Below are 26,470 nucleotides of genomic sequence, written 5' to 3'. Positions count from 1 at the left end.
ATCTCACTAAAATCCCATCTGCAGACACAAGATGCCTATCAAAACTTACAATAATTAGCTTAGTTTTTATTCAGTGCAGCAAAAAACTGTGATTTCAAAATGTTGACTTGTCACTTGTTAAAAAGCAATGTCTAATAGGGTTACAGAAGTCCAACAGTAGAAGAGTTTCCTCAGTTCAGTAAAATATTAAAGGTTATGTGTTCAAACTGCTACGTAAAAATAAAACTATGTACAAGAGGGCATGAACATTCTTCCAGCTGCTGAACTTTTTTCCATGTTCCATGGCAGGATGGATTGCCAACCGCTTGCCAGTGAAGAACTTTATTCCTAAAAAGAGAACATATGCATAAACATCATCCCATGGGGAGTGGATATAAATACATGGCATTTTAACTTCCTGTTTAAACTTACTGAGCATCCTGTAAAGAGCTACTTCACTGTTCAATAATTCTAATTCGTAGCATCTGCAAAATGAATTTTATTACTTTTTTGTATGGCAGCTAATAGCATATGCTCTCGGGTTGGTTCACAAAAAAATAAACATAAGCTATAAATCAACACATCAAACTTTAATACTTCTTTTTATGGCAGATATGCAATAAAACACAAAACATAAAATTGAAAAGCCCATATTAGAAACATTTTTTTAATCTTCACCTTCTGTCAATATAGTTTCACCACAGATAAAATACTTTCCCTAGCAACCAGCCACCCCACTTTATTTGGCCAAATAAGTTGTAACAGGGTCTCCAGTGATCTTGGGGATCAGGTAAGTATATACGTAAGAAAGAATTTTAAATAACCTGAGCCTTTGAGTCTATAGCAATGGAACATTTTCACAGTGTCTATATAAAAGCAACTTGCATTTACTGTGTCATCATATTACAGTAACCTTCTTTCTTAAGTACACTGATTTTATAGCAGGGGGTTCTGCAGATGTTGAACTCCCAGCACCCATCAGCCCAAGCCAGCATGGTCAATGGTTATGTATTATGGGAGTCACAGTCAAGCAACACCTGGAGGGCTAGAGGTAAGCCATCTGTGTTTAATAGCAACTTTGACTTTACTGTATCAGTTTACTTGTTGGACTGATAGGAGCTATTCATAATAACTGTCCATCAATGAAGAAAGTTATGCATTGATTCTGCTATGGTAGGTGTAAGCTGAGTTCTGTGTGAATTAGCCTATATTTTCTATAACATGGCTGCCAAGGTCTTTTGATGCAGTCATGGAGGCAGAAGTTAAAAGCAGCAAGGTGGTAGCACTCATTACAGTAGGACTAAGAAAATAATTGATTTAAGGACTCTGCTTACTGAGGCTGCAGGGTCTAGGCCCCACCTGTATTGCAACTCATTGGAGTACAATTTGCATCCCTGGTTTTTTGTATGGAAAAAGAAATGTGCCTTTAGCTACTCTGCATGACTAATTTAACCCCACTTTTGTTAGAAAGGGATGTGAAGTAAAAGAGAAGATTTTTAAGACAGCTGAACAACCACTTGGAGAAAAGGGGGGATGTCATCTATTAGTTTTGACATTTAAGAGGGGAAGAAGGAAAGGGGGCAATTGGAAAAAAGACATTATTAAAGAGGACATCCTCTTCAGGCTCTGGAGAGGGTCTCCTTGTGAGCCAACTATCGAATGAAGTCTCAAAACTATTATGTTGTCTGTTGGAACTCAAACTTGGTATTTTTAAACAGTAATTTAAATGCAGGAAATGGTGTTTGAAGCCTGGATATCAAGCAATTGCTCTTTTACCCTAAATTGAGACACCTTTGCATTAAAAGATCTCACTTTTGAATGAGGGTGGGGGTCAAAACGACCCAGAAAGTTCCTATTCTTCATTCACATCAACAAAATAGAGAAATGTTCTTGGTCTTGCACTTGTGTACCTTAATACTGTACAGAGGAGTGCCCATACAGTAGTGATTTGAAGCAGTACAAGTTAACTTTAAAATGTTCTCTGTGTCAGCAATCTACTCTTTAAAAACTGTTCAATATAACGTATAAGTTAAAATCTTTGTTGTGCTGATGGTAGGACTTCAGAAACGAGATTCAATTGCTTACCCATCTGCATCACCACCATCACCAAAACAGCGATGGCTGCTAGTGTGCATTGCTGGAGCCTGGCAGGTTACACACACCGTAAATCCTTCTCTGATGTACTGCATCCATCGAGCATATGGGCGATTCTCCATAGAGCAACGAGGAGACAATGTTTCTGTTTTAAATTCCACACAATAGCTCCTTAAGAGAAGAAACTTTTGTTAATGTGTTGCATTATACATTTAATAGACATAGCATAACTATTACCTGCAACTGCAGTAAAAGGTAAGCCAAAATATGTTGTCCACTGCGTCTGTATGAACTGATGATAGATGAACATAAACATTAATGTCTTTCAGCTACAGCCATGTTATGTTCACAGCCAGCAAACTGACCTGGGCAGACAATATTTTTTTACTTTTTTTAAATACAGTGGTTCCACTAGGTTTAGCTATGCTGATGTTGGGTGTTTTAAATTACAGGCTCTTGAGAATGAACCTGTATTTTGAGACAATGCAGACAGAATTGGGAAAATATCTGAGTAATTAACTTAATATTGCTACCACTAGGAGTGGGTTACAGAACAGATTAAAAAAAAAAATCTTAAATAAGGCAGGTTAGTTGAAATAAAGCTCCATTTATAGGTGAAGTTGTAGCAGGGAGTGAGTTATCCATGAAATACATGTTGGGGGGGGGAGAGATCACAGAAGGATCTTCACAATCACTGTGGGCTCCCTAGCAGCTAGGCAACATGAGTGGTCTGCATTCCTCATAGACAAATTATAGGAACAGAATACTATTTAGCTGTACTTACACACAAATAATCGCCTCACAGCAGACCCTACAATATGACGTAGGCTGCGGCACAGGGGACTGAGAAGAAAGAGGCATTCCTGAAAACTTTGCAGAGAGGCCTTCTGCCAGTGGAGTTTTGAATATGGAAGGTGCCCCAACTAATTTTTGCAGTGCCCCCTTCAGAACCCTTACATTATAACTTATCCTATTCCTCAAGGTACCCTTGTGCAGAGGGTGATTGGCAGAGCATTTTTAGGAGCTTGTGTAGAGAAGAGATGGGGACGACAGCTTCCACCAATCCCTTTCAGATTAACTCTGGAACAGGCCTGGTTGAATTATTCTACATGAATGTTCAATATTTTCTTTCCTGTGAACTGAATGACCTAGGCGCAGCTCAAGCCTGTGTGTCTCTATACTCAGAGTAAGTACTGTAGAGTTCAACGGGGCTAGCAAGTATGGAATTGCAGCCTTAATTACCTAGAATTTTCTGTTTCTGAAGACCACCTTGGATTTGCAGCTCTCTTTTTTCTCTCTTTGCTGTATTCAGAAGTAGTTATAAAAGCAGGAACTAGGAAGAGAAAGGTTTATCAATACAAAAACAAGCTTCTTCAAGAAGTATGAAAGACACTGACATTACTGTTTAGCTGAAGTGATGCAGAAAACACAGAGTTCTCTATCATAAGATAGTCATCAAATAATTAAACTGGCAGACAAGGCCATTCTAGTAGGATAGGGTATTTTCATGAGGGACTACTGTTTTATTGGTTATAGGCCTATAAATTGTGAAGGCTTAATACGTCCAAAGTCCTGCAAATATCCCTGTCATTTTGAAATACGGTTCTCAACAAGAGGTTGAATGTGCAAACATTCGCAGTTGAGTAGATTATAGGTTTTCCCCACATTCCAATGAATATTTTCATGTAAATTACCTTTTCACCCTGCTGGCTGCTCTTTATTTGCTATCCCTTCTACCCCAAGTTAAATATGTTTGAAGTATGTTAACAGTTAAAGACTGGTCTTAAAATAAACAAACTTGACTGCTTTCCAGGAGAAATACAATAAATTTAATAAAAGAAAAAAGCTACACAAGCACTTACATAAAAAAGACAATTCAGTTCACTGGGACTTGAACATAAGAATTGCATTTCTGCAGAATTATCACTTGTGCTGCTGCTATGTAGCAAACATCTCCAGGTGCAGTGAGGAAGCAGAATGCAAAGCTATTTACATACCACAAAATGTGGCAGGTACAGAACCAGACCATTCACATGTGTCCTGTAAAGTCTTGGGCCTGCTGCAAAACCAACAGATATGACACTTGCTCCCTATAAATCATAGTTTGCAAAATGGGAGTCAGCCTACTGAACATGTTCCATTCCTGTTCCAGGCTCTGAAGCAATTCCACCCTTTTCCCACCTCTGACTAGTTGTGTATTATACATGCACTGACACAAACTATGGTTTACACAGACTTCACAGAGACTCTAACTGTAGTGCCTTTGAAAACTCTGATTATAAGAACATGGTTTTGGCTTCAAGCACATATTACAGTAGTTGAAACCATGGCTAATGTTAGGAAGGAAGAGGAGGTGGAAGATCTGGCAAGCAGGAGAAAATATGAGTGCTCTCAGTTTGCAAAAATTAAGCACAATATATTGAAGGAAGCCATTTTAATGAAATTGCAATGGAGAGACAGTAAGGCAGATTCTTTTATTTGCTTCATGCAATATGCTACTTATCAATGGAAAAATATTATGCTTTTATTTGAATAAATAGTACCCAGTGTTTTTACTGCAGCCAGTCATAATAAATGAATTATTAAAAAGCAATTAAATGTTTATGGATGTGAGTAGCATAATGGAAGATTCGGAGCAAAATAGTATGTTACGTGTACCATGCTCATCTCCACAATCCTGCCCCTCGTAGGTAGTATATTCCAGGCATCCAGCTCTCTCTTCTAATGGAGGACAGGGCTCCCCACCATTTTTGGGTTCCTGCTGTATGATCCGTGTACGCATACGGAAGTTAGGCTTACACTGTGCTGCACAGCCACTCCATTGACTCCACTCCCCAACGATGCATGGAAGAGCTACAAAGATATTTAAGATTATCATCAGTAATAATACCTGAGGAAGTTATGAAGCCATACATCAAATTATTAACATTTTCCCTGTAATACTTAGTGAGTGGACTTGGGATGGGGGGCGGGGCTTGTTATGCCCACACTCTCTATCATAGGCTGCCTCTGGCAGGAAAACACAGGGAGGCCACATAGGTAATTCTGACTAAACACTGAAGTCAACACTGGGTGCCATTTTCAAAACTTCTGTGCCTTGCATAACCCTAGGTCTTTGTAATAAAGTATAATTCGATAAATGCATTTCCTCACATTCACCCCTTGCTTCTATTCTTTCTCTCCCTTCAAGTATGATTCAGCCAAATGCACTTTAAAGTCCCACTGATCCCTATGGAAAACCCTACTTATGACCAATCAACAGCACTAAAAATAACCTCACTTTCATGAATTGTTCCCATTTGTTACTTATTACCTCTTCATCTTTTCTATTGTCAGAATTTGATACAGCAGCTAGGGGAGTAGTATTGTTTTTGGCAGCCACCACACAGGGTTCTCAGCTGAATCCCCCACACAATGGAAGAATGCACGAGGGGCATGCACTGTATAACCCTGTCCTTGATGGGAGCACCAGCCATGTTGCCTGCCAGCCACACATTCAACAGCCAAGTGAAGGGAGCCTTTCAATCCCCTCACATGAACTTTCCCTCCTGAATGTAATCCGATGAAAGTTTTAACACTTTTCTCTTCCTTTTTTCACCTTCCAAAGAGAGAAGCATGCTTCATGAACTAGATTCCCAGTCTAGCTTGGGTCTTGGCACTCTTATTTCACTTATTTGCTACCCTGGCCTCTGTTGGGAGGAAGGGCAGGATATGTATTTAAATATATGCTAAGGGATTAGTTCAGGCTTCCTCAACCTCAGCCCTCCAGATGTTTTGAGACTACAATTCCCATCATCCCTAAACTAGTCCTGCTAGCTAGGGATCATGGGAGTTGTAGGCCAAAAACATCTGGAGGGCCGAGGTTGAGGAAGCCTGGATTAGTTCAATTTAGCAGCTACAAAATTACAGTACCTCATAGGAATATGGTACCAATGTGTGAAAAATGCGTTACACACTTTGCTATGTTTGAAATCCGGGATAAACAAATGGAAGTTGCTTTCCAAGCCATCTTTTATTTTCTTTGAACCCAGCTTGCATGTCCCTCAAGGCCCCACCTCCTACTTGGAAGGCTACCCCTTCTTCTCTCATTCCAAAAATAACATCCTCCCCCCCCCCCAAATAACTAACAATCCTCAGGAAATCTTTTATTTTAAAACACTTTAATAATGACTGATACCACATTTTCCTATCTAAATTTCAGTTTAGAAGGTCAAATGCTTGAGTATAGCATACCAGTAGCCTTTCGGACCACCCAAATGGATCTTTTCATTGCTTTGGCCTCCCAGCTTGATGGGAGTGGAAGTCACTAAGAAATAGCTTTGTACTGGCAATCTTTACCCTCCCAAGAATCAAGATGGAAGAACTAAAAGTCATGCTCAAGTGAGATTTCACTATTTTTGCTCATTTCAAAGACAATAATTATTTTTTGTTTATTTAATAAAATTTATATAACACTTGATTGTAAGGGAAAAAATGCCACTGGCCATTGCATTCCTTTCTTACATGGATGTGCCAGAGGATTCGAATGAAAATCAGAATCACAGAGAATGTACTGGAGAGTCCACAGTGTTCCTCAGGAGTCCGTTCCACTGTCAAACAGCTCTTACTGTCAGAAAGCTTTCCTGATGTTAAGTTGGAATCTCCTAACTTGAAGCCATTGGTTCCTGTCTCCAGAGTAGGAGAAAACAAGCTTGTTCCATCTTCCATGTTACAGCCCTTTAGATATTTTCTCTCAATCTCTTTTCTAGGCTAAACATACTCGACTCCTTCAACCATTCCTCATAAAGCAGGGGTGTCCAAACTTTTTTGATTTGATGCAGTGAACAAAGAGGGCCAACAAAAGTTGTCCTTTTTTAAACTGGTGGTCCAGATTATGGATTAGGACCCCGGGCTGGACTTTCAACATGCCTGTCATGAAGCTTGGTTTTCAGGCCCTTGGTCATCTTGGTTGCCCTCCTCTGCACATGTACAGAGTGAGGTAGGGCAGTGGGACTGCACAGGCTGACCAGCAGAGCCAATCCAGAGTTTCTGACAGAATACTCGCCCAGCCTTGCTTCCATGCCGCTCCACCTACGTCAGTGGCTTTGTTGCATGCACCCCCCTCATCCACCTGCCCCTGACTTTCATGCAGTTCAAGCAATGACTAGGCAGGAGAGGAGGGGGGGGAAAGAGAAGCAACAACCAGTGCTCAGTAGGTCAGATAGTAGATTGGACCACCACTTGCCAACCACTGCTTTGATGATGAAATAAACACAAGATACCCTAAAATGTTCGGCAGCAGGTAATTATGGCATATGGAGGCATTTGTAGAAGAGGGGTGATGGGCTGGACGGGATATTTAAAACTTCCTCTGTCTGCTGTTCCTCCTCCACAACTGCTTCCTGGCCTGGGCTTTCTCCACCATCAAAGCTTATTTCCATCCTGAGAATTGGATGGCAGGGAAGCATTTAAAAGGGGCTAGAGGAGCACTATGCAAGGTAGAATTGATGAAGCTAAGCATCCTCTCCCACTAATTTCCTTCTGCAACTACCTAATAATAATAATAATTTATTATTTATACCCCACCCATCTGGCTGAGTTTCCCCAGCCACTCTGGGCAGCTTCGAATCGAGTATTAAAACAATTGTTAGCGTCATGAGGCAAAACAGGTTCAGAAACACCAGTTTGCCTTATAAACTATAGTACCACAATAAGCCTGAGGTACAAGTCTGAGCAAATGGACTTAAAGAGGCCAGGTGATCATCCAATTCAACTCCCCACTCTGAGGCCGGATCCTTTCCACTGCAACCTCTCTCCCTGCTTCACAGATTAATCCGTATAATCCATTCCACAATGCACCAAACAGAGCAGAAACAAACCTAGCACACCAGTCCAAGATGCCTGCAGAGCAGACAGCTCCAAAAGCTATCAAGCAAATAAGCAACACTTGCACACTGCAAGAGGGAAGTCGTGAATATTGTCTGAAATAAAAAAAGAGTTATGTTTAATTGTCTTTTGGGTTGCAGGCCTTTAAGGTTCACATTTGACAGACGTCTCCCTGCACCTGCTCCTTCTGAGTCAGCTGTGTAAAAGGAATTAAAAAGAGGAATAAATCCTTATGCAACCTTTAAAAAAAAAAAAGGCACACAATTTCCAAGGGGAGGGTCTTCTCACTAGGAGGGCTTGGTCCTTTGGCTTTCAGATCCTGACTCCAGCTGCTATACTGAAAGGTTTGTATATGTCTGGCAGGATTCTTGCATTCATTAATAAATCTATACCAGCATTGCTTGAATTACAGGGTGACTTGCTCCCTCCCTCAGTCCTTACCTTTTGTGTATGGTGTTGGTGTTCCTAGTTAATGGTTTAGAAAGATTTCAAAAAGACCATGATTTGTAGCTATGACTATTTGATTTCATTAAGGCCTCCTACCTTGTCGTCTGTGACTGGACTTCACTGTCAGGGGTCCTTTACATTTACCTTTTTTACCTTTACCCCAACAAAGCATTGTATATCAAATCAAACACTTCTACTTTACTCCATGGCAATGACACATTTAAAGAAAAAGAAGCCTCCATACATGATATTTTGTATAACTCTATTCCAACATTGTTTGTTGCACCACTCATGCTCTCAATACATTAGATTTGCAAAGGAATTTAATATCTCCATCTCAAGCAGGAATCTACTTCACAAACAAATACCCAATGAAGTCTCCCTGAGTCACTTCCTTGCATTTTTTGGTTCCTCAATTGGATTTCCCATGTAAAATAAAAAACAAGGAAATTCGTGCTTTCCCCTCCTTGTTTAAAGCCTTTGCTTATGAAGCCTGCATTTCCTTGGGATCAAGAGCAAAAAGTGGCCAATGCCAGGGCTGGAAAGGGAAGTCAAGTCCTGGGTGGAGTTTTGGCAACTGAGCAGGTGGCTGTTCAGCGTCTCATTATTTGGGGTTTAAGCTGAAACAATTATTAACATTATTTTAATTTATATTTATATCCCGCTTTCCCCCCACCCTGCGACACAAGACGACTTACGCAAATTAAAACAACACAGATAAAATACTAACAGCTAAAACCATATAGAAAAAGATAATAGTTTTTATAGAATTTCTCCAGCCAACGGCAAGGCTTAGCCCTAGTTTTCAAGAGGGTCCGAGTAAAGCCAGCGGCGGCTCTCTGAGCATGTGCAGAGTGGACTCCACCCCCACCTCCGCCGGCAAAAGCCGCTCACGGTTAACCCTTCGGACACCTGTTCTCACTCAGGTGGCAAAAAAAGAAACCCACCCCGCTCCAGTCTCTCCCTCCGCGGCAAGTACCTGGGCACGCCTGGGCGTAGTCATAGCAGCAGTCGCCCGTCAGCTTGCACGCCTCGTCGCAGAAGCACGTCCCGTAGGCTCGGTCGACCCGCCAGCCGCTGCTGGCACAGCTCGGGTCCCGGCCCGCGCAGCAGCTCGCCTCTTCCGCGCAGCCCGCCTCGGCGCGGCGCCAAAGCGCCAAGAGGGCCAGGGCCAGGATGCCGGCGCCCATCTCGCAGGCGAAGAGCTTTCCCCGACTGAGGCGAGGGAAGGCAGCTCCACCCGGCGGGGCGCGCGGAGAGAGGGGGGCCGGGCGCGCTGCTGCCTTGCCACGCCTCGGCCCCTCCCAGCCCCTCGCCAGGCGCCCGCGGCTCTCGCTCTCCCGGAGCTAAGGTAAAAAGGGTCGCTCCCAGGAAAAGGCGGCAAGGGCGCCAGGGGGGTTCCGCGCGCCTCCCTACCCGGTCCCGCCGCTGCCTCTGCATGCTCGGGCGGGGAGGGGGGCAAGGGATGCTCCGGCCCGCTCATCCTCTCCGGGCAGGGTCACGGGAATGCGCGGGGTTGGCAGCCGACCAGCTGCCCTCGCTCCGCCTCTCTCCGGCCACAGCCTGCGCCGCTAGACGGGGCGGAGGGAGCGGGGCGCTTCTCGCTGCAGCACCTGTTCTCTGATGTTGACTTTTATTGTACGGGTTTGTGTATAATTGTCGTAGACCGCTCTAGGAGTTTTTTTATGAATAGGGTATAGAAGTATGTTAATAAATCAGCTTTAAACTCACGAACTGAGGGCCAGCGTGGTGCAGTGGTTGGACTGAGACCTGGGAGGTGAGGGTTCACAACTTTAATATAATTACAATTATAATTTTTGCCTACAGCGATGAAGCTCCCTGGGCGGCCTTAGGACTGCCACTGCCTCTCAGGCTAACCTACCTCGCAGGCTTGTGAGGATTGGAGAAAAAGGCGGGCTATAAATGCAATAATTATAATTGTAATTATATTAAAGTGAAATAATATTGGAGGAAGCTGTCCCTGAGCAGGTGCAGAGTGCATGCCGATTCACTGAGCAGCAATAGGTATGGGTAACAGAACTTCTCCAGGTCAGCATAAGCAAAAAGAAAGATATATGACAGTCTTAGACTGGTACCTTCTGTGTTTGAAAGAGCTGTTGATATGGGGGAAGTGACGCTTAATGAAAGCTTATCCTTTCTTCCCACATTTGCCGGAAGAAAACTGATACTCCTTTAAACAGCTTGGATGCTCGGTGTGTGGGATCCAGTAGTGAGGACATAGCAGAATGCATAGGCCACTTTAGGGCAGGAACCAGTGGGAGACGAGATCCAGGCCTCATCTCTCCCTCCTAAATTGTTGTCAGGCACAGTGTTCAAAACTCCCATTGTTCCAGGCACATTTTGCAACTGGCAATTTCTGAGCTCTGGCCGCATACTGAGCCTAAGATTTCAGATTAAAACCTGCCATTGCTGGCGTTGAGGGCTTGGAAGGAGAAATTCCTGCCTGCTGGACTTCCAAGAAATCACTGCAGTGTCAGGCAAGTTGATAGGTTCTGCCTCTCAGCTGGCCTTAAGGAAAGGCAGTGTTTTGAGGGACCCTTATAAGACTATGTGGGACACGGATGGCGCTGTGGTCTAAACCACAGAGCCTAGAGCTTGCCGATCGGAATGTCGGCGGTTCAAATCCCCACGACGGGGTAAGCTCTCGATGCTCGGTCCCAGCTGCTGCCCACCTAGCAGTTCAAAAGCACGTCAAAGTGCAAGTAGATAAATAGGTACCACTACGGCGGGAAGGTAAACGTCGTTTCCGTGTGCTGCTCTGGTTCGCCAGAAGCGGCTTTGTCATGCTGGCCACATGGCCCGGAAGCTGTCTGCGGACAAACGCCGGCTCCCTCGGCCTATAGAGTGAGATGAGCGCACAACCCCAGAGTCGTCCGCGACTGGACCTAATGGTCAGGGGTACCTTTACCTTTACATAAGACTATTAAGAGAGCGGGCAGGGGAAGCATGGCTTTTTTTTTTTTTTGCAGTCTTTCGATGAGGACTAGACAGTGTGAAAAACGAACATAAGATTTTAGCTGCAGTTCATTCATTTTCAGCTTTGTATTCTTCTTATAAAAAAGTGTGCCTAGACATTCCGTTGTGGTGCCCATAACCTAGGTTTAAGGTGCCATTTAGCTCCTAGCTTTCATATCTCAGTTTCTAACACTGGTCAGGCACTGTTGCTGGCATAGAGTTATTAGGTGTGCAGCCCTGGATTGGGTCAGGAACTATGTTCCCTGTACTCATTTGCATGTTCAACTGCTGCTCATCCAGCCCATCCATGTATGCCATGAAGCTCACTGGGTTCCAGTCACTGCCTTTCAGCCTAACCTACCTCACAGGGTTGTTGTGGGGAGGATGGGATGCCTTGAGCTCTTTGGAGGAAAAGGTGGGATATAAATGCAATACATAAACAAAAAAATGCCTTCTCCCACATGTGCAGAATATGCCTCTGGCTGTGTCTAGGCAACTTGGTGGTAGAATCCATTTAGATCTGTATAGTTCCTGTGTCCATCTGCTCATCACTGTTCCCTAGCCACTTTTTGGAAAACAGCTGTGGTTGGCCTCCACATCTGCAGCATTTCACATGTGACATGGTGATTTCAAAGATCACCGGGCTTTAGGAACACTGGTCATTTAAGTGTCAAATGTAAATGATATGAATTAAATAAATCCACTTACGGATAATAGTCCATTGGGAGGTTACTTTTATTTAAACATCTTAGAGCTTGCTTTGCCTCTTCTTTCCACTTCCAGTCATTGGTGTTTGTTTGTTTTTAATGTCTCAAAGGTTGGAATATCCAGGACAGACCATGTCTTTAAGCCACTTTGATTTGACATTTCAGATTTAAAATGCTTAACCTAGTCCATCCTGTACCATTTCCGTCTGGTACCTCCACCAAATTTCAAAATGACTTTTCTGGGTTTGCTATGAAGCTTGGTATACACAAAACATTTGCTGTACTGCTGCTTCGTGCATGGCGTGTCTGTGTTCTCCAGGATCCCATGACCAAATTTGGTCAAGGACAAAACAGTGCACTGCATGGCTGAGGTTTGGATATTGAGATTGCCCATGGTGCACCTGCGTCACTGAAATTCTGGAGCATTAGTTCCCCCTTTCTCTTCATTTAAGAGACAAACTCCACAGTGGATCTCTGAAATGTTTTAAGAACTAAAATGCTTTTGTGGAGGGCTATAAATTTATTCACAGCAGCAGCAAGTGGGAGAGTGTTGTTTAACCCTTTCTCCTGCCTAGAGTGTTCATAGCAACCAGGTCAGGCTTTAAGCTGTTGCTATTAGTATATAAAGCCCTTAACATTTTGGGGCCAGGTTATCCACATATGCGCCCACTCAATCATTTTTATCTGTGGAACGGCACTTTTACAAGTGTCATATAATGTTCATTCTGCGCTTCAGGACCTGATCTTTTAGCAGGGAAGCTCCCACACGCTGGGACTCATTTCCCATTGATATTAGGCAGGCATCTTTCCTGTAATCTTTTTGGCACCTTCTAAAAACTTTTCTGTTTAGGCGAGCCTACCCAGACATGTAAAGTTGGCATGTATTTTAACCTATAATTTTAGCTTATAATGTATATTTCTAACCTTTGACGTTGCTCATTTTGCTTTTAACATTGATTTTTATTGGCAACTTTAATGTACATTTTATATTCTTTGTAAACGTCTTAGAGGTTTTATTTACAGTTCTCTGCAGTATAAAAAACATGCAAATATACTTTTTTGTAAATATATTTAACTGATTTTGTTAAAGGAAGCAAACAAATGGCAACAAACATAATAGTTACACTTCTCATGTCTGAGGATTTGCAAAAATAACAGCTTATTCTCTTAGCCACTAAAAACGTAAAAAAAGGTAAAGGACCCCTGGACGGTTAAGTCCAATCAAAGGCAACTATGGGGTGCAGTGCTCACCTCACTTTTCAGGCTTAGAGAACCAGCATTTGTCCACAGGCAGCTTTCTGGGTCATGTGGCCAGCAAGACTAAACTGCTTCTGGCACAACGGAACACTGTGACGGAAGCCAGAGCGCATGGAAACACTGTTTACCTTCCCGTTGCAGCAGTACCTATTTATCTACTTGCACTTGTGTGCTTTCAAACTGCTAGGTTGGTAGGACCTGGGACAGAGCAACAGGAGCTCACTCCGTCGTATGTTTTCGAACTGCCGACCTTCTGACTGGCCAGCCCAAGAGGCTCAGTGGTTTAGACCACAGCGCCACCCACTCCCCCTAACTTAGCCACTATGCCACACCAGCTACTCATAATTTCTTTTGAGGTCCTAACTAGCTGGCTCTAAGTAAACCACTCTGTCTTGGTCTCAGTCCCCCAACCCTGCATTCCTAATTATGATCTCTCCTTCACACACACAATTGAGGAGGAGGGAATAATAAATGTGTAATAGTAATGCTAGGGACGCGGGTGGTGCTGTGGGTTAAACCACAGAGCCTAGGACTTGCCAATCAGAAGGTCGGCAGTTCGAATCCCCGCAACGGGGTGAGCTCCCATTGCTCGGCCCCTGCTCTTGCCAACCTAGCAGTTTGAAAGTACGTCAAAGTGCAAGTAGATAAACAGGTACCGCTCCAGCAGGAAGGTAAACGGCGTTTCTGTGCACTGCTCTGGTTTGCCAGAAGCGGCTTAGTCATGCTGGCCACATGACCCGGAAGCTGTACGCCGGCTCCCTTGGCCAATAAAGCGAGATGAGCACCGCAACCCCAGAGTCGGTCACGACTGGACCTAATGGTCAGGGGTCCCTTTACCTTTAATAGTAATGCTATTTGAGAAGGGTTACAGCAGTGGAGAGGATTCCTTGCTAGGAATGACCATTCAATCATAGAGCAGGAAATGGTTATTGCATGTTTGGGTACCATTCCCTCATGGGCAAACCTTCCAAGCATTGCATGCCAGGGGCTAGGAAAGAGACAGGTAGAGGCAAGGTGGGCAGGATAATGGCTTTGACACTTAACTTTGTAAAGAAGGCTGGATTCCACCAGCCGCACAAAAGCCAGAGGTTTCTACACATACCTGCCTCTCTGTTCAGTGCAAGCAAGAGGCACTATCGCATACCTGTCAAGCAAAAGTATTCACAGGAAAGAGGAGTATGCCCCTAGGGTTGGGTCATGGCCTAGGTTGGGTCCTAAGGCTGGAACTTGGCCTGGAGGGCTGCATTCAGCTTTCGAACCTGAAGCTCCTCACCCCAATCAATCAGAAAGGTACCATGATAAGTCATAAATACTCAAGGAAATCAAATAGTAATTCCATGAATTTAGAAAGTCCTGAAAGTGCTCTGAAAGAAAACACGATGAACAGAGAAAACACAAGAAAGCATGTTTGTTCACCATGGCATGCAGATGCTGATGGAAAGTGAGTGAACCAAGCATACCCATTGCACAGTAAAATATCCAGTGTAGAATCTTTATATTACTAATAAAGGCACTGAGCAGCTGTCGAAGGTACTGAGCAGGTTAAGCCCTTTTTAAAAAATTAATGAAAATGTTATACTAGGTAATAGAATTGGTGAACATAAGTTAGCTGGTAATAGAGCACTATACTACTTAGTTTTAAAATATTATTGCACAGGATTAATTTCCCCTTTACATAGTTTCCTCCTTTAAATCCCTATGATATAGCCTGCCTTAGGTGAAAACACTAACAAAGTTTATAAATACACAATGGAATTAATTGAATCTCTAGAACTTTTAAAGCCACCTGGAAGAGCTTCATATCTTGTGCCTAAGGTAATATTTAAGTAAATTTTGAATGACATGATATAACGCAAAAGACCCCTGAAAGAAAGGGGAAAAGCTAAGGGAAAAAATTTAAATCTATATGAGTCTATTAGAAACAAAAGAACCAGCCTAAAATGTGAATTAACTTACTTAAAAGCTTTATCTTTCTTTAACTTGTAGAGCAAGCTATTGAGGGAGAAACATCTAGGGCAAAAGTTCAGTTAAACATATAAGAGCAGGTGGTGTCTTGAAAAATCAAATAATATGGCATTTTTTTCAGTAGAAATATAACAGCATTAACAGCCATTTACTGGCTGCCATTTTGTTACCAAGCCAGGTTTAAGGTTTTTGCTATTAGCTTATCAGGCCCAAAACAAATTGGGACCAGTTTACAGTGTCTTGTTCCACATAGCCTTGTCTGCTCACTGAGATCAGCAGGTAAAGTTTTTCCAACTTCTGTCAACCCAAAAGAGCTCCTTCACATTAAAACTACCTACCTTTTGAAATAGCCAAAGCTTGGTTGCATGTCAGCCAGTAAATGGATGTCCATGCTGTTCTATTTCCACTGAAAAAAATGCCAATTCAGATGCCACACTTTAGCCAAGCATTGACTAAGCACAGCAGGACCGTCAGACCATATGGCATACCAGCTCCTGCCAACCTAGCAATTCAAAAGCATACCAGTGCAAATATAAATAGGTACTGCTGTGGCGGGAAGGTAAACTGCATTTCCTTGTGCTCTGGCTCTCATCACGGTGTCCTGTTGTGCCAGAAGCGGTTTAGTCAAGCTGGCCACATTACCCGGAAAGCTATCTGTGGACAAACGCCGGCTCCCTTGGCCTGAAAAGCGAGATGAGCACTGCACCTCATAGTCGCCTTTGACTGGCCTTAACCATCCACGGGTTCTTTACTTTTTTACCTTTACTGCTGGAGGAAGTGTGCTTATGAATACCAGTTTCCGGAGTGCTCTTGCATATCCTGCTTGCTGGCTTCCCACAGGCATCTGGTTGTCCACAATGAGAACAGAACCATTGGGTTGATCCAGCAGGCTCTTGTGTTTTAAAGGAAAACATAATTTGAACACAGACGTATTGAATAACTGAAGTGCAAGATAGCCGTGCGATCTAGCATACTGAAGAAATGGTCTTCATGCAATAACTGGCTTCCCATCAGATTTACAAGGAACTACATATGCTCATCAGTTTAAAAACTAGTTAGGCCTCCAGCCTGATCTATAAATACATTTTCATTGTAATAGTTAACGAGACACACAGGAAAACCAAGTTAGCTGGGACTTGTTGTTCATATTGGCCTTAGCTGAATGATTAATAGTCAAATCAACTTTGGTCTTGTCAAGTCTAAAACGTAGCAGCCGTAATATTGAAAACTGAATATAAGGATCAGTAAGGTCAACTTCAAAGTATATTTCCCATATATTAGCTGCCAGTCCATAGCATTCCATGAGTGTGCACACCCTCCACATGAGCAAACTTCCTGGAAGGCCTTCACTTACACAAATACAGATAGTTCGTTCCTGTTTGCTTTTAAAGGATTTAACTGATGGCATCTAGATGAGAAGGTTTCAGAGATTCTACATTTCACTTTTCTCTCTCTTTCAGGCTTGTTTGCACATGCCCACCTATTTACTTTCTCAAAGTCTCCTTCCAATAAAAGAAACATGGCCTTCTCGGGTTTTGAAGTGAGACAACATCATGAATTGTGTTGATACAAATGTTCACTTTGCAGAAGGTTCCCCCCACTTTCAGGATATGCAAATAAACGGTGTGTGTCCACAGAAGATCACCACCATAAATGCCCTTCATCCATCCATCTTTCTTTCTTTCTTTCTTTCTTTCTTTCTTTCTTTCTTTCTTTCTTTCTTTCTTTCTTTCTTTCTGGTTTTTACCAACCCTAACCCTGGCAAATGTTAATCCAGATATATCAAACTGAAGGCTTTCAAACATAGCTTCCAAATGAACAAAAGCATTCTGTGTTCTCAAAAACATACAAAGCACTCTGTCAATAAACATACCGGTAACTTTAAAGGGGGGGAGGGTTAAGGACCAAAACATGGAGCAATTCTTAATTGTGATTTAAACTAGGAGCTCCCAAAAATGTCTGGCCAAACTGTTATGCAACAACATCTCATCTGATCCAACATGTTTCCTTTCGTCCCAAAAGCAGTCATATACATACTGGACTGTATGCCTAAAAGATTTCCTAAGGCATGTCTGTTCCAACATGGTGTAATGGCAGCATATTGGACTATAATCTGAAAGACCTGGGTTCAAATCACCGCTCTGCCTGGGTGGCCATGTGTCCTACCTTACAGTGAACATTCATCTGTTTGAAGGTGTCCTCTACTTGAGGGCTGTCCAGTCCAAGCCTGCTTTAAAGAAAGGGAACTATTAAAAGAGAGAGCATATGCGTTGAAGTTGCCCATCAGTAGTTAGCAGCATCTGGTCCACTAAAGCAAGATGTGTTGCTTTGCTATTTAAATCAAGATTGTTTATAAATTTGCACCTATACATATAACTACCATGTGTAATTTTTATGCGCATGGACATAATCTTTTTTCTTTTCTTTTTGGTGATGTGAATCTTATTTTTGGCAATGCATAACTTGCAACTCTAATTCAGCCGTGAAGCTCATTGGTGACCTTGCACTAATTATTCTCTTCTTTACATTTTAAATGGTCTTTAATGCTATATTTTGAATTGTTGTAACCCGGCTGTGATGGGACGATGAGCTGCTTGTGCGTAAAATGCAAGTCCCTCAGAGTTTGATCAGGTTTTCAAACCTCTGCCTGTGACGGAGCCCCTCCAGCATGGCTGCGTCAATCACTAGTAGAATCCGAAAGTGGCTGCTTTCGGAATCGTTTCCAACATAAAAGCTCTTTAACGGAAACACGTCGTCTGGCCTCTCGGCGTGACAGTTTCCGGCGAGGTGTGGGTGTCCCTATAGGAGGTCCTGAGACCTCCCCACTGTTTTCGCTGGAAGCGTCTCTGAGCCATCCCTCCGACTCACTTTCCCTTGGAGTTCTTGCTCGCCCTCTACTGGTTCCCTCTTCCGCTGCTACTCCTCTCTCAACCTCAGTGAGCCTTTGCGCCCCCGGCGCTGTAGATGGCAGTTCCCTGACATCCACCTCCCCTCCAGGGCCCCCTTCACCCCCTCCCGTCTCCTCCCCTACTGGCGGTGAGGAGGTAAAACCCCTGAAAGAACCTCCTTCGTCTTCCGACGTCGCGAACACTTCCCTCCACTTGTTGCTGTTCCTACTCTCTCGGTAATCTTCGTCATCGGAGTCCACTCCCTCTTCCAACTCCGACTCCGCGAACCCTTCCATTTCCTCTTCCTCATCGGTGGTGCCGAAATACTCCCTCCTAAACCTTGCTATCGGCTGAGGTTTCCTCGGGAACCTTTGGTGGAACGTTTCTGTTAAAACCTCGTCATTGACTTCCTCTGCATTCACCCAGGTGTTTTCTGACTCCGGTTCCCCTTCCCACGCCACCAAATACTCCACCTGATTTCCCTTCCACCTGGAATCGAGGATTTCCGCTACATGGTTGCGGCGTTCCCTCTCTTCCAAGGCTGGTCCCCTGACGTACTCCCCTTCACGTCCCCCCCTGTATGGTGACAGTAACGACCTGTGGAACACTGGGTGCAATTTCATGTGGTTGGGTAATCGGAGTTTGAAAGCTACCGGGTTGACCTGCTGAATGACCTCAAAGGGTCCCAATCTTCTGGGCCTCAATTTCTTACAACCCCCTTTGAACGGCAACCCTTGGGTTGACAACCACACTTGATCCCCCACCCTTATGGTTTCACCTTCCCTTCTGTTCTTGTCTGCCTGCTTCTTATATTGTGCCTTAGCCCTTTCTAAGTTGAGCTGGAGCTGATGATGGATCGCTTCCATCTCTTCTACAAAATGTTCAGCCGCTGGGACGCTCCATCTCTCCCCTCCTTCCCCTGGAAATGCCCTGGGGTGACACCCGTAATTAGCCAAAAAGGGACTCATCCCTGTGGACACATTCTCCGCATTATTGTAGGCAAATTCTGCCAACGCCAACTTTTCGACCCAATCGTTCTCTCTGTCATTGACATAACACCTCAGATATTGTTGAAGAATGCCATTTGCTCTTTCCGCCTGCCCGTTGGTTTCAGGGTGCCGGGCAGTTGAAAAATTGACTTCCACGTGCAGCAAGCTCATGAGCTTCCTCCAGAACCTGGAAGTAAATTGTTTGCCGCGATCTGAGATCACCCTCAAGGGAGCCCCGTGCAACCTAAAGATGTGTTCTACAAACAACTTCGCTGTTTCTTCCGCTGTGACTGCATGTGAGCATGCTACAAAGTGGCACATCTTAGTTAACAGGTCTACTACTACCATGATGGCTGTTTTCCCCTTGGACTTTGGCAGATCCGTCATAAAATCTATTGATATCGCTTCCCAAGGCCGTTCTGGTGTGGGTAATGGTTCTAATAACCCTGCCGGCGCCCTTCTTTCCCCTTTGGCTCGCTGACATTGGTCACACCCTCTTACATACTCCCTTACATCTTCCCTCACCTTAGGCCACCAAAATTCCCTGGTAACCAACCACATGGTCTTGTGTTGTCCAAAATGTCCCGCCGTGGGGCTATCATGCAACTGCTTGAGTACTCTCCCCCTCAATTCACCTTCGGGTATATACAGTGCCCCTTTGTAATACAATGCCCCATTTCTTTCCTCAAAACCTCCGGGGCTCTCGCCCTCCCCCCTGAGACCTCTGAGCTTATCCTGGGCATATTCATCATTTTCCGTTTCCTCCACCAGTTCTCGTTGCCCCACCAGCGCCGCCCCACACACCCAGCGGTCCTCAAGGATGACATGTCTCTCTTCGATCACCCCCTCCCCTTCCCAATACTCTGGTTTGCGTGAGAGCGCGTCCGCCCTGACGTTTTCTGGGCCTGGCACATAACAAATTTCAAAGTTGAATTTGGAGAATTCCTGTGCCCATCTCACTTGTCGTTGGTTGAGCACTCGAGCTGTTCTCCAATACTCTAAATTCTTGTGGTCGGTGCACACTTGCACCTTGTGTTGTGCCCCAATTAATAAATGTCTCCACCTCCGGAATGCTTCGTGAATGGCAAGTAGTTCCCTGTCATACACCGTGTAATTCCTCTCGGATTTATTCAGCTTCCGCGAGAAGAAGGCACACGGTCTCCACTCCGGCGCACTCCTCCCCGGTTGAAGAAGGACCGCCCCTACCGCCCGGTCGGATGCATCGGTTTCCACTCTCATGGGTTTTCGTAAATCCACATGCAGAAGTTGTTCTTCCGAGGCGAAAGCCCTTTTCAGTTCTTCAAAGGCTCGATCCGCCTCTACCGTCCAAACAAATTTCTTCTTGCTGCTGAGGCAGTCGGTGATGGGCGCCGTCAAGTGGGCAAAGTTCTTGATGAACTTCCGATAAAAGTTCCCAAACCCCAAGAATCTTTGCACGTCCTTCTTGGTCTTCGGTGTCTTCCATTCCAGTACCGCTTGGACCTTGCCTGGATCCATGGCCAATCCCTTGTCTGACAAGCGGTACCCCAGGAATTCCACCTCCTTGGTATGAAACTGGCACTTCTCCAGTTTCACCCACAGCTGGTTGGCTTGCAGCCTGCCCAACACTTCTCGAACGTCCCTCACATGCTGTTCCTCATCTTCCGAATACACCAACACGTCGTCTAAAAAGGCCACACAATTCTTGTAGAGCAAAGGTCCCAGAACGTGGTTTATAAAAGCTTGAAAACACGCGGAGCCCCCTTGTAGACCGAAGGGCATAACGAGGTATTCAAAGGCTCCCAAAGGGGTAAACATGGTGGTCTTCCATTCATCTCCCTTCCTTATGCGTATCAGATTGTACGCCCCCCGCAGGTCCAGCTTTGTAAAAATCTTTCCCTTCCTTACTCTGGTCAAAATGTCATCAATTCGGGGCATAGGGAAAGCCAGGGGCTCCGACACTGCATTGAGGGCCCTAAAGTCACACACCAGTCTCGGTTTGTCTGTGTTCTTTTTGTCCACAAAAAACACTGGGCTGCCCCCCACCGCTCGGGACTCTCTGATGAAACCTCGCTTCAGGTTTTTGTCAATGAACTCCCTCAGCTCCTGCATCTCCCTGTCTGACATGGCGTACAGTTTGCCTACTGGGAGTTGGGCCCCAGGGAGTAGGTTGATTTGACAGTCAAAGGGTCTATGCGGTGGCAGTTTGTCTGCTTCCCTTTCGCTGAATACGTTGCTCAGATCTGCGTATTGCGGGGGCACCTTCCCTTTGTCCATTACTTCCATCCCGGCTAGGGTGACTCTGTCTCCTCCCGAAACCTTCCCCTCCTTGCAGTGTTCTAGGCAATGCGCTGACCCAAAGGAGACCACCCTCTGATGCCAGCCCACTAGCGGATCGTGTAGCGCCAGCCAGCTCATCCCCAAAATGATGGGCGCTCCTCCCAGGATGGCCACATTAAACGCTATCTGTTCGGTGTGCCTTGCCACCCTCATTATCATTGGGACAGTCTGTTGGCTAACTTCTCCCCCCAACAGCTCTCTGCCGTCAATCGTAGTCACCTGCAAGGGGTTACTTAAAGGGATGGTCTGTATCTGGTGCTCAGCTGCAAACTCCTTACTCATGAAATTACAGGAGCTGCCTGAATCCAAAAGCGCCTTGATCTTTAGTGGGTGTCCGTTTGGCAGTTCTAGTAACACCTCTATCACTAAAGCGGGTCTGGGAGGTTCCGGCATGGGCACTTTCACTGCTCTTTGGCCTGGCTGCTGTGCCCCGACGGTGGCAGCCAGGCGTTGGCTTTTACTTGCTCCTTGCCTTCCTCTTCCTTTCCCCCAACAGCTCCTGCCATCCCTTGCCATTCCTTTCTTTGTGGGCAGACTCTGGCAAAGTGCCCTGGCTGTTGGCAGAGATAACATCTCTTGGCGCTCCTTCCCTCCTTCTTCCGCCCTTCACTGGGATTTGAAACTGCGCGCGCCCGCGCTGTTCCAACTTCCATCGGCTCTGCCGGCGGGAAAGGTGGCTCTGGAATGTCTGGAATGCGGAACTCCCTCCAACGGTCTCCTTTCCCTTCCCGCTTTTCCAAAGCCCTCGCCTCCTGGCGCGCTCCTATGCACAACGCAGATTTGGTTAACTGATCCATAGACTCCGCCCTGGGCCCCCGGGAAAGCTCATCTTTGACGGTTGAAGAAAGCCCCTCTTCGAAAAGCATTTGGATGGGCTCCGCCGATAGGTCCCACCCCAATTTATGAATCAGCATAGTAAACTCAGTCCAGTACTCACGGACAGATCTGCTTCCTTGCTGGCAAGCCATTAACTGCCTTCGCACCACCCCCTGCTCAATATCACTGGAAAACATCAGGTCCATGGCACGAAAAAACTTCCTCGTGTCCTTTAGGATCTCATTATTCGCTGCCATTAGGGGTCTAACCCAATCTTTCGCCCCGGATTCGAGATGGCCAATCACAAAAGCCACTCGCGATTCCTCGTCGGGGAAGTCATCAAACTGCAAGTTTAGAGCGTATTGCATCTCTGTTCTAAAGGCATGATAGTTCCTGGGATCCCCCCCGAATTTCTGCACCAATCCTGGCACCTTTCTGGCGAGCGGGGTGGTTTTCTCCTTTCCCTTTTCTGCATCCTGAGCCCTCCTCTCCTCAAGCCTCGCCGTTTGCAGCGCCAACTGGATCTCCAACGCCCTGTACCTTTCTTCCAGGCTTGGACCCCCTCCAGCTGCTCCTGCTCCTCCGGTTCCGGCTGGGTTGCTCATGATGCTTTTCCCTGCACAAGCTGGCTTTCGGTGACTTTCGGATTGCTGTGATGGGACGATGAGCTGCTTGTGCGTAAAATGCAAGTCCCTCAGAGTTTGATCAGGTTTTCAAACCTCTGCCTGTGACGGAGCCCCTCCAGCATGGCTGCGTCAATCACTAGTAGAATCCGAAAGTGGCTGCTTTCGGAATCGTTTCCAACATAAAAGCTCTTTAACGGAAACACGTCGTCTGGCCTCTCAGTGTGACAGTTTCCGGCGAGGTGTGGGTGTCCCTATAGGAGGTCCTGAGACCTCCCCACTGTTTTCGCTGGAAGCGTCTCTGAGCCATCCCTCCGACTCACTTTCCCTTGGAGTTCTTGCTCGCCCTCTACTGGTTCCCTCTTCCGCTGCTACTCCTCTCTCAACCTCAGTGAGCCTTTGCGCCCCCGGCGCTGTAGATGGCAGTTCCCTGACACCGGCCTAGGACTGTAGGGTGAAGGATGAGTAACCAATTAAATTATTTTTGCTAATAATAACAACGTTGACACCTGCTGCTTGAGTAGCTGCCACATTTGTATCTCCATAGATGGATCATGGCCATTTTGAAAACAGAGTATTCTACAATCTGAATATGGAATTATACAATCCAGCATAACTACATACTTCCATGTAATGGGTTGTATTCAATGTAGCATTAAGCCAAATGTCCCTTCATTGAAAGGATTTCTCCTTGCACAACAGAATACTCTCCTCCACCCTGCACACTTCCTAAATTCTGGGGGTTCCCCCATATTTTGGGAGCAGATTTGGGGGGGGTGTTTTGGAAAGGAGGGGGAGGGAAATCCCCTTGTACTAGCACAACTCTTTAATTGAATGCTGCCCAATGGGATGGATTCAATGAATCCACTGTGCTAGCAGAAGCCAGCTCAAGTATTCCTGCTAGTGCAGGTATAGGCAAACTCGGCCCTCCAGATGTTTTGGGACTACAACTCCCATCATCCCTGACCACTGGTCCTGTAAGCTAGGGATGATGGGAGTTGTAGTCCCAAAACACCTGAAGGGCTGAGTTTGCCTATGCCTGTGCTAGTGCAATGGGGCTTCCCCCACTGCACCCCATGTACTCCCTGCACTTCCCCCAAATCCATTCTGGAGGGCCAGAGAAAACCCGAGAACAGCACATGGGTGTGGGGAGGAGAGGAGATATTATTACATGTGGCAAGCAGAAATTACTTGCCCCAATGAAATGATTGTACAGTATTAGCATGATGCTGAATTCTACCCATTATATTTAGGGTCAGGAAGGGAGAACTGTAGTGTTATTTCGCCATTGCTTTCTTTTGTAGTTTTCTGTTATGCCTTTCAGACACGATAGCTTGAGAAGTATGAGACAAGCTTGTTCTCCATCCAGCTCACGATTCCAAATTATAAGCGAATTATGGTGAAAGTTGCTGGGAGAAACAGGGAAGTTATTTCCTTAATGCTTGTAATGTATCAATAGGATGGTGCCATACAGATTCAATAAGGATGTACTGTGATCTGATTTTTATTTTTATCCTGATGGCTTGCAATATTTTAAATCTTCACAGTTTTAAAATTACTGTTTATTTAATATTTTAATTGGGATTGCAAACCAGCCAGAAAAGCCTGCAACCTAGAGTGCTCAGTTTGGTGTCAGAGTCAGGTTTACCTCCAAAGCACATTCTTTCCCTCAAAGGACTGTGTAGTTTACCCCTCGCCAGGGCTACAATTCCCACAACGCTTTAATAAACTCCCTGAATTATTTGAGGGAGAAAACGTGCTTCTACTATAGTGTATACAGAGCCTCACACTTGGCGATGAAGCCCAATTGGGTGGTCTTGGGCCAGTCACTACCTCTCTGCCCAACCTACCTCACATGGTTGTTGTGGGGGTTGATGGGAGGGGGGAAGAAAACAATGTGCACCACTTCGAGCTCCTGAGAGGAGAAAGTGGGATATTAATTAAATAAATAAATACAGCAGGGATTGTGAACCCGCGTCTCATCACATTGTTGGACTATACCTTCCATCCGCCTCAGCCAGCATGATTGGAGTTGTAGTTCAGCAACATCAGAGGCCCGTGTGCCTTTAACTGCTAGACAAATGGCAGGCAAAGAATGTGTGGTTGGTTCTGGTTATCTCAGCATGAAGATACAGCAATGGAGAAAGTTTCACCTACTAAGGTTTGGCCTATCACAAGTTGTTCTTAAAACCACAGGATCGTCACCACAGAAAATGTGGCAATCTTAACATGTTCATTAGGGTCACTGAGACTGAAACAAGTTGAATAAGATTACTCCAGAGAAAGTTCTTTGAGGCTTTAAGGGGCAAACAGTCCCCCCTGTCCCATAAAGCTAGCTTATGGGTTGTTGTTTTTAACATACACAAACATACATATATATCATATATAGTGGTGTGCCAGGAGATATTAATGCAAACAAACTATATCTCATTAGACTTCGTGCCACAGATTCTCTCTGAAAAGAGGAGAGGTTTTCATAATATTTATGTGAGCATTTATTTAAACCACAGAGACTTTCAACACATACAGCTTGAAGCCTAACATTTCCCAGACATTAGCTGCAGATCATCTAAACTAATTCCCTCTGTTCACACCATATGTGGAACCATGAAGGAGCTTTTACAACATAGTTCCCATTTTGAGTTTTATGTTGGGGGTTTTTAAACACACGCGTGCAAAGTAAAATAAGATTAGCCATCTAGTTGATTGTACTGGCACCAGTAGAAATTATGTTCATTTTTGGCCTTAAAAGGAAGCTTTTAAAGTTTTACGGCTGAGACCAAAAATAGAGAGAAAAAGGAAATCCTGCCAAGTTTGTGGGCAGTTATTTCCCTCCCCTCACTCTTTTCATTTAGATTAAAAAGTTATTTAAGCAGAACAGTGATATAAACCCATTTCACTGTGCATAAGGAGGCAGGTTCTAAGGCTGGAATACTATGCATGATTACTTAAAAGTAAGCCCTGCTGGAGCCAATAGGTGTCTCCCATTAGGTTTTACTCATAGTAGACCTACTGAAATTAATAAACCTAGATCAGTCATGTCCATTAATTTCAGCGGGACTTCCTTGAGTAGAAGCAACATTGGCTTCAACCCAATGGCGGCTTGCTTCTGAGTAAACATGCTGGAGACATATTTTTGCATTTTTCTAAACAAAATACAAGTAAAGATTCAGAGAAACTAATTTATTAGCTGCTGCAAGATGCAGCCACCAAGTCGGATCACGTCAAAGAAGGAATGTACAAATTAGTGGAGAACAAGGCTCTTAGTGGCTACTAGCCGTGAGGGAGATATACTGCCTCCCTTTGCTGTTCGAGGGAGGCAGTATAACCTCTCAACACCAGTGGCTGGATATCCGAAATAGGGAGAGCTCTATTGCACTTGGGTCATTTTTTGGGCTTCCTGCAGGCATATGGTTGGCCACTGTGAGATGCTGGGCCATTGGCCTGATCCAGCAGACTCTTTTTATTTAAGGAACTGATATCCCACTTTTCTATTTATTAAAACAATAACATGCTCAAGAGAGCTTACAATAATAATAAAAAGC

General features: G+C 44.8%; 2 protein-coding genes across 3 annotated transcripts in view; one reads left to right on the top strand and one right to left on the bottom strand.

Annotated features, from left to right (window-relative positions):
- Positions 1–42: 42 nt before the first annotated feature.
- Positions 43–9,654, bottom strand: SBSPON (somatomedin B and thrombospondin type 1 domain containing). Its single transcript, XM_081919866.1, has 5 exons — positions 9,365–9,654; positions 4,732–4,926; positions 3,316–3,406; positions 2,065–2,244; positions 43–327 (listed from the first exon to the last, which is right to left on the bottom strand). Exons 1-5 carry the CDS (start codon positions 9,573–9,575, stop codon positions 210–212), a joined length of 795 nt encoding a protein of 264 aa, XP_081775992.1. The 5' UTR covers positions 9,576–9,654; the 3' UTR covers positions 43–209.
- Positions 9,655–9,658: 4 nt separating this feature from the next.
- Positions 9,659–26,470, top strand: part of LOC309374701 (uncharacterized protein C8orf89 homolog) — a 44,041-nt gene continuing 27,229 nt past the window's right edge. For both annotated transcript variants that reach the window (XR_014170666.1, XR_014170667.1), the window contains exon 1: positions 9,659–9,736. The gene's annotated coding sequence lies outside the window, so the exon portion shown is untranslated. The remainder of the gene's footprint in view (positions 9,737–26,470) is intronic.

This window comes from Podarcis melisellensis, assembly GCF_964234715.1.
Source record: "Podarcis melisellensis genome assembly, chromosome: 7".
Classification (NCBI taxonomy): Eukaryota; Metazoa; Chordata; class Lepidosauria; order Squamata; family Lacertidae; genus Podarcis; species Podarcis melisellensis.
The sequence above is the reverse complement of the archived record's forward strand: the minus strand, read 5'-3'. Positions and strand labels throughout refer to the sequence as shown.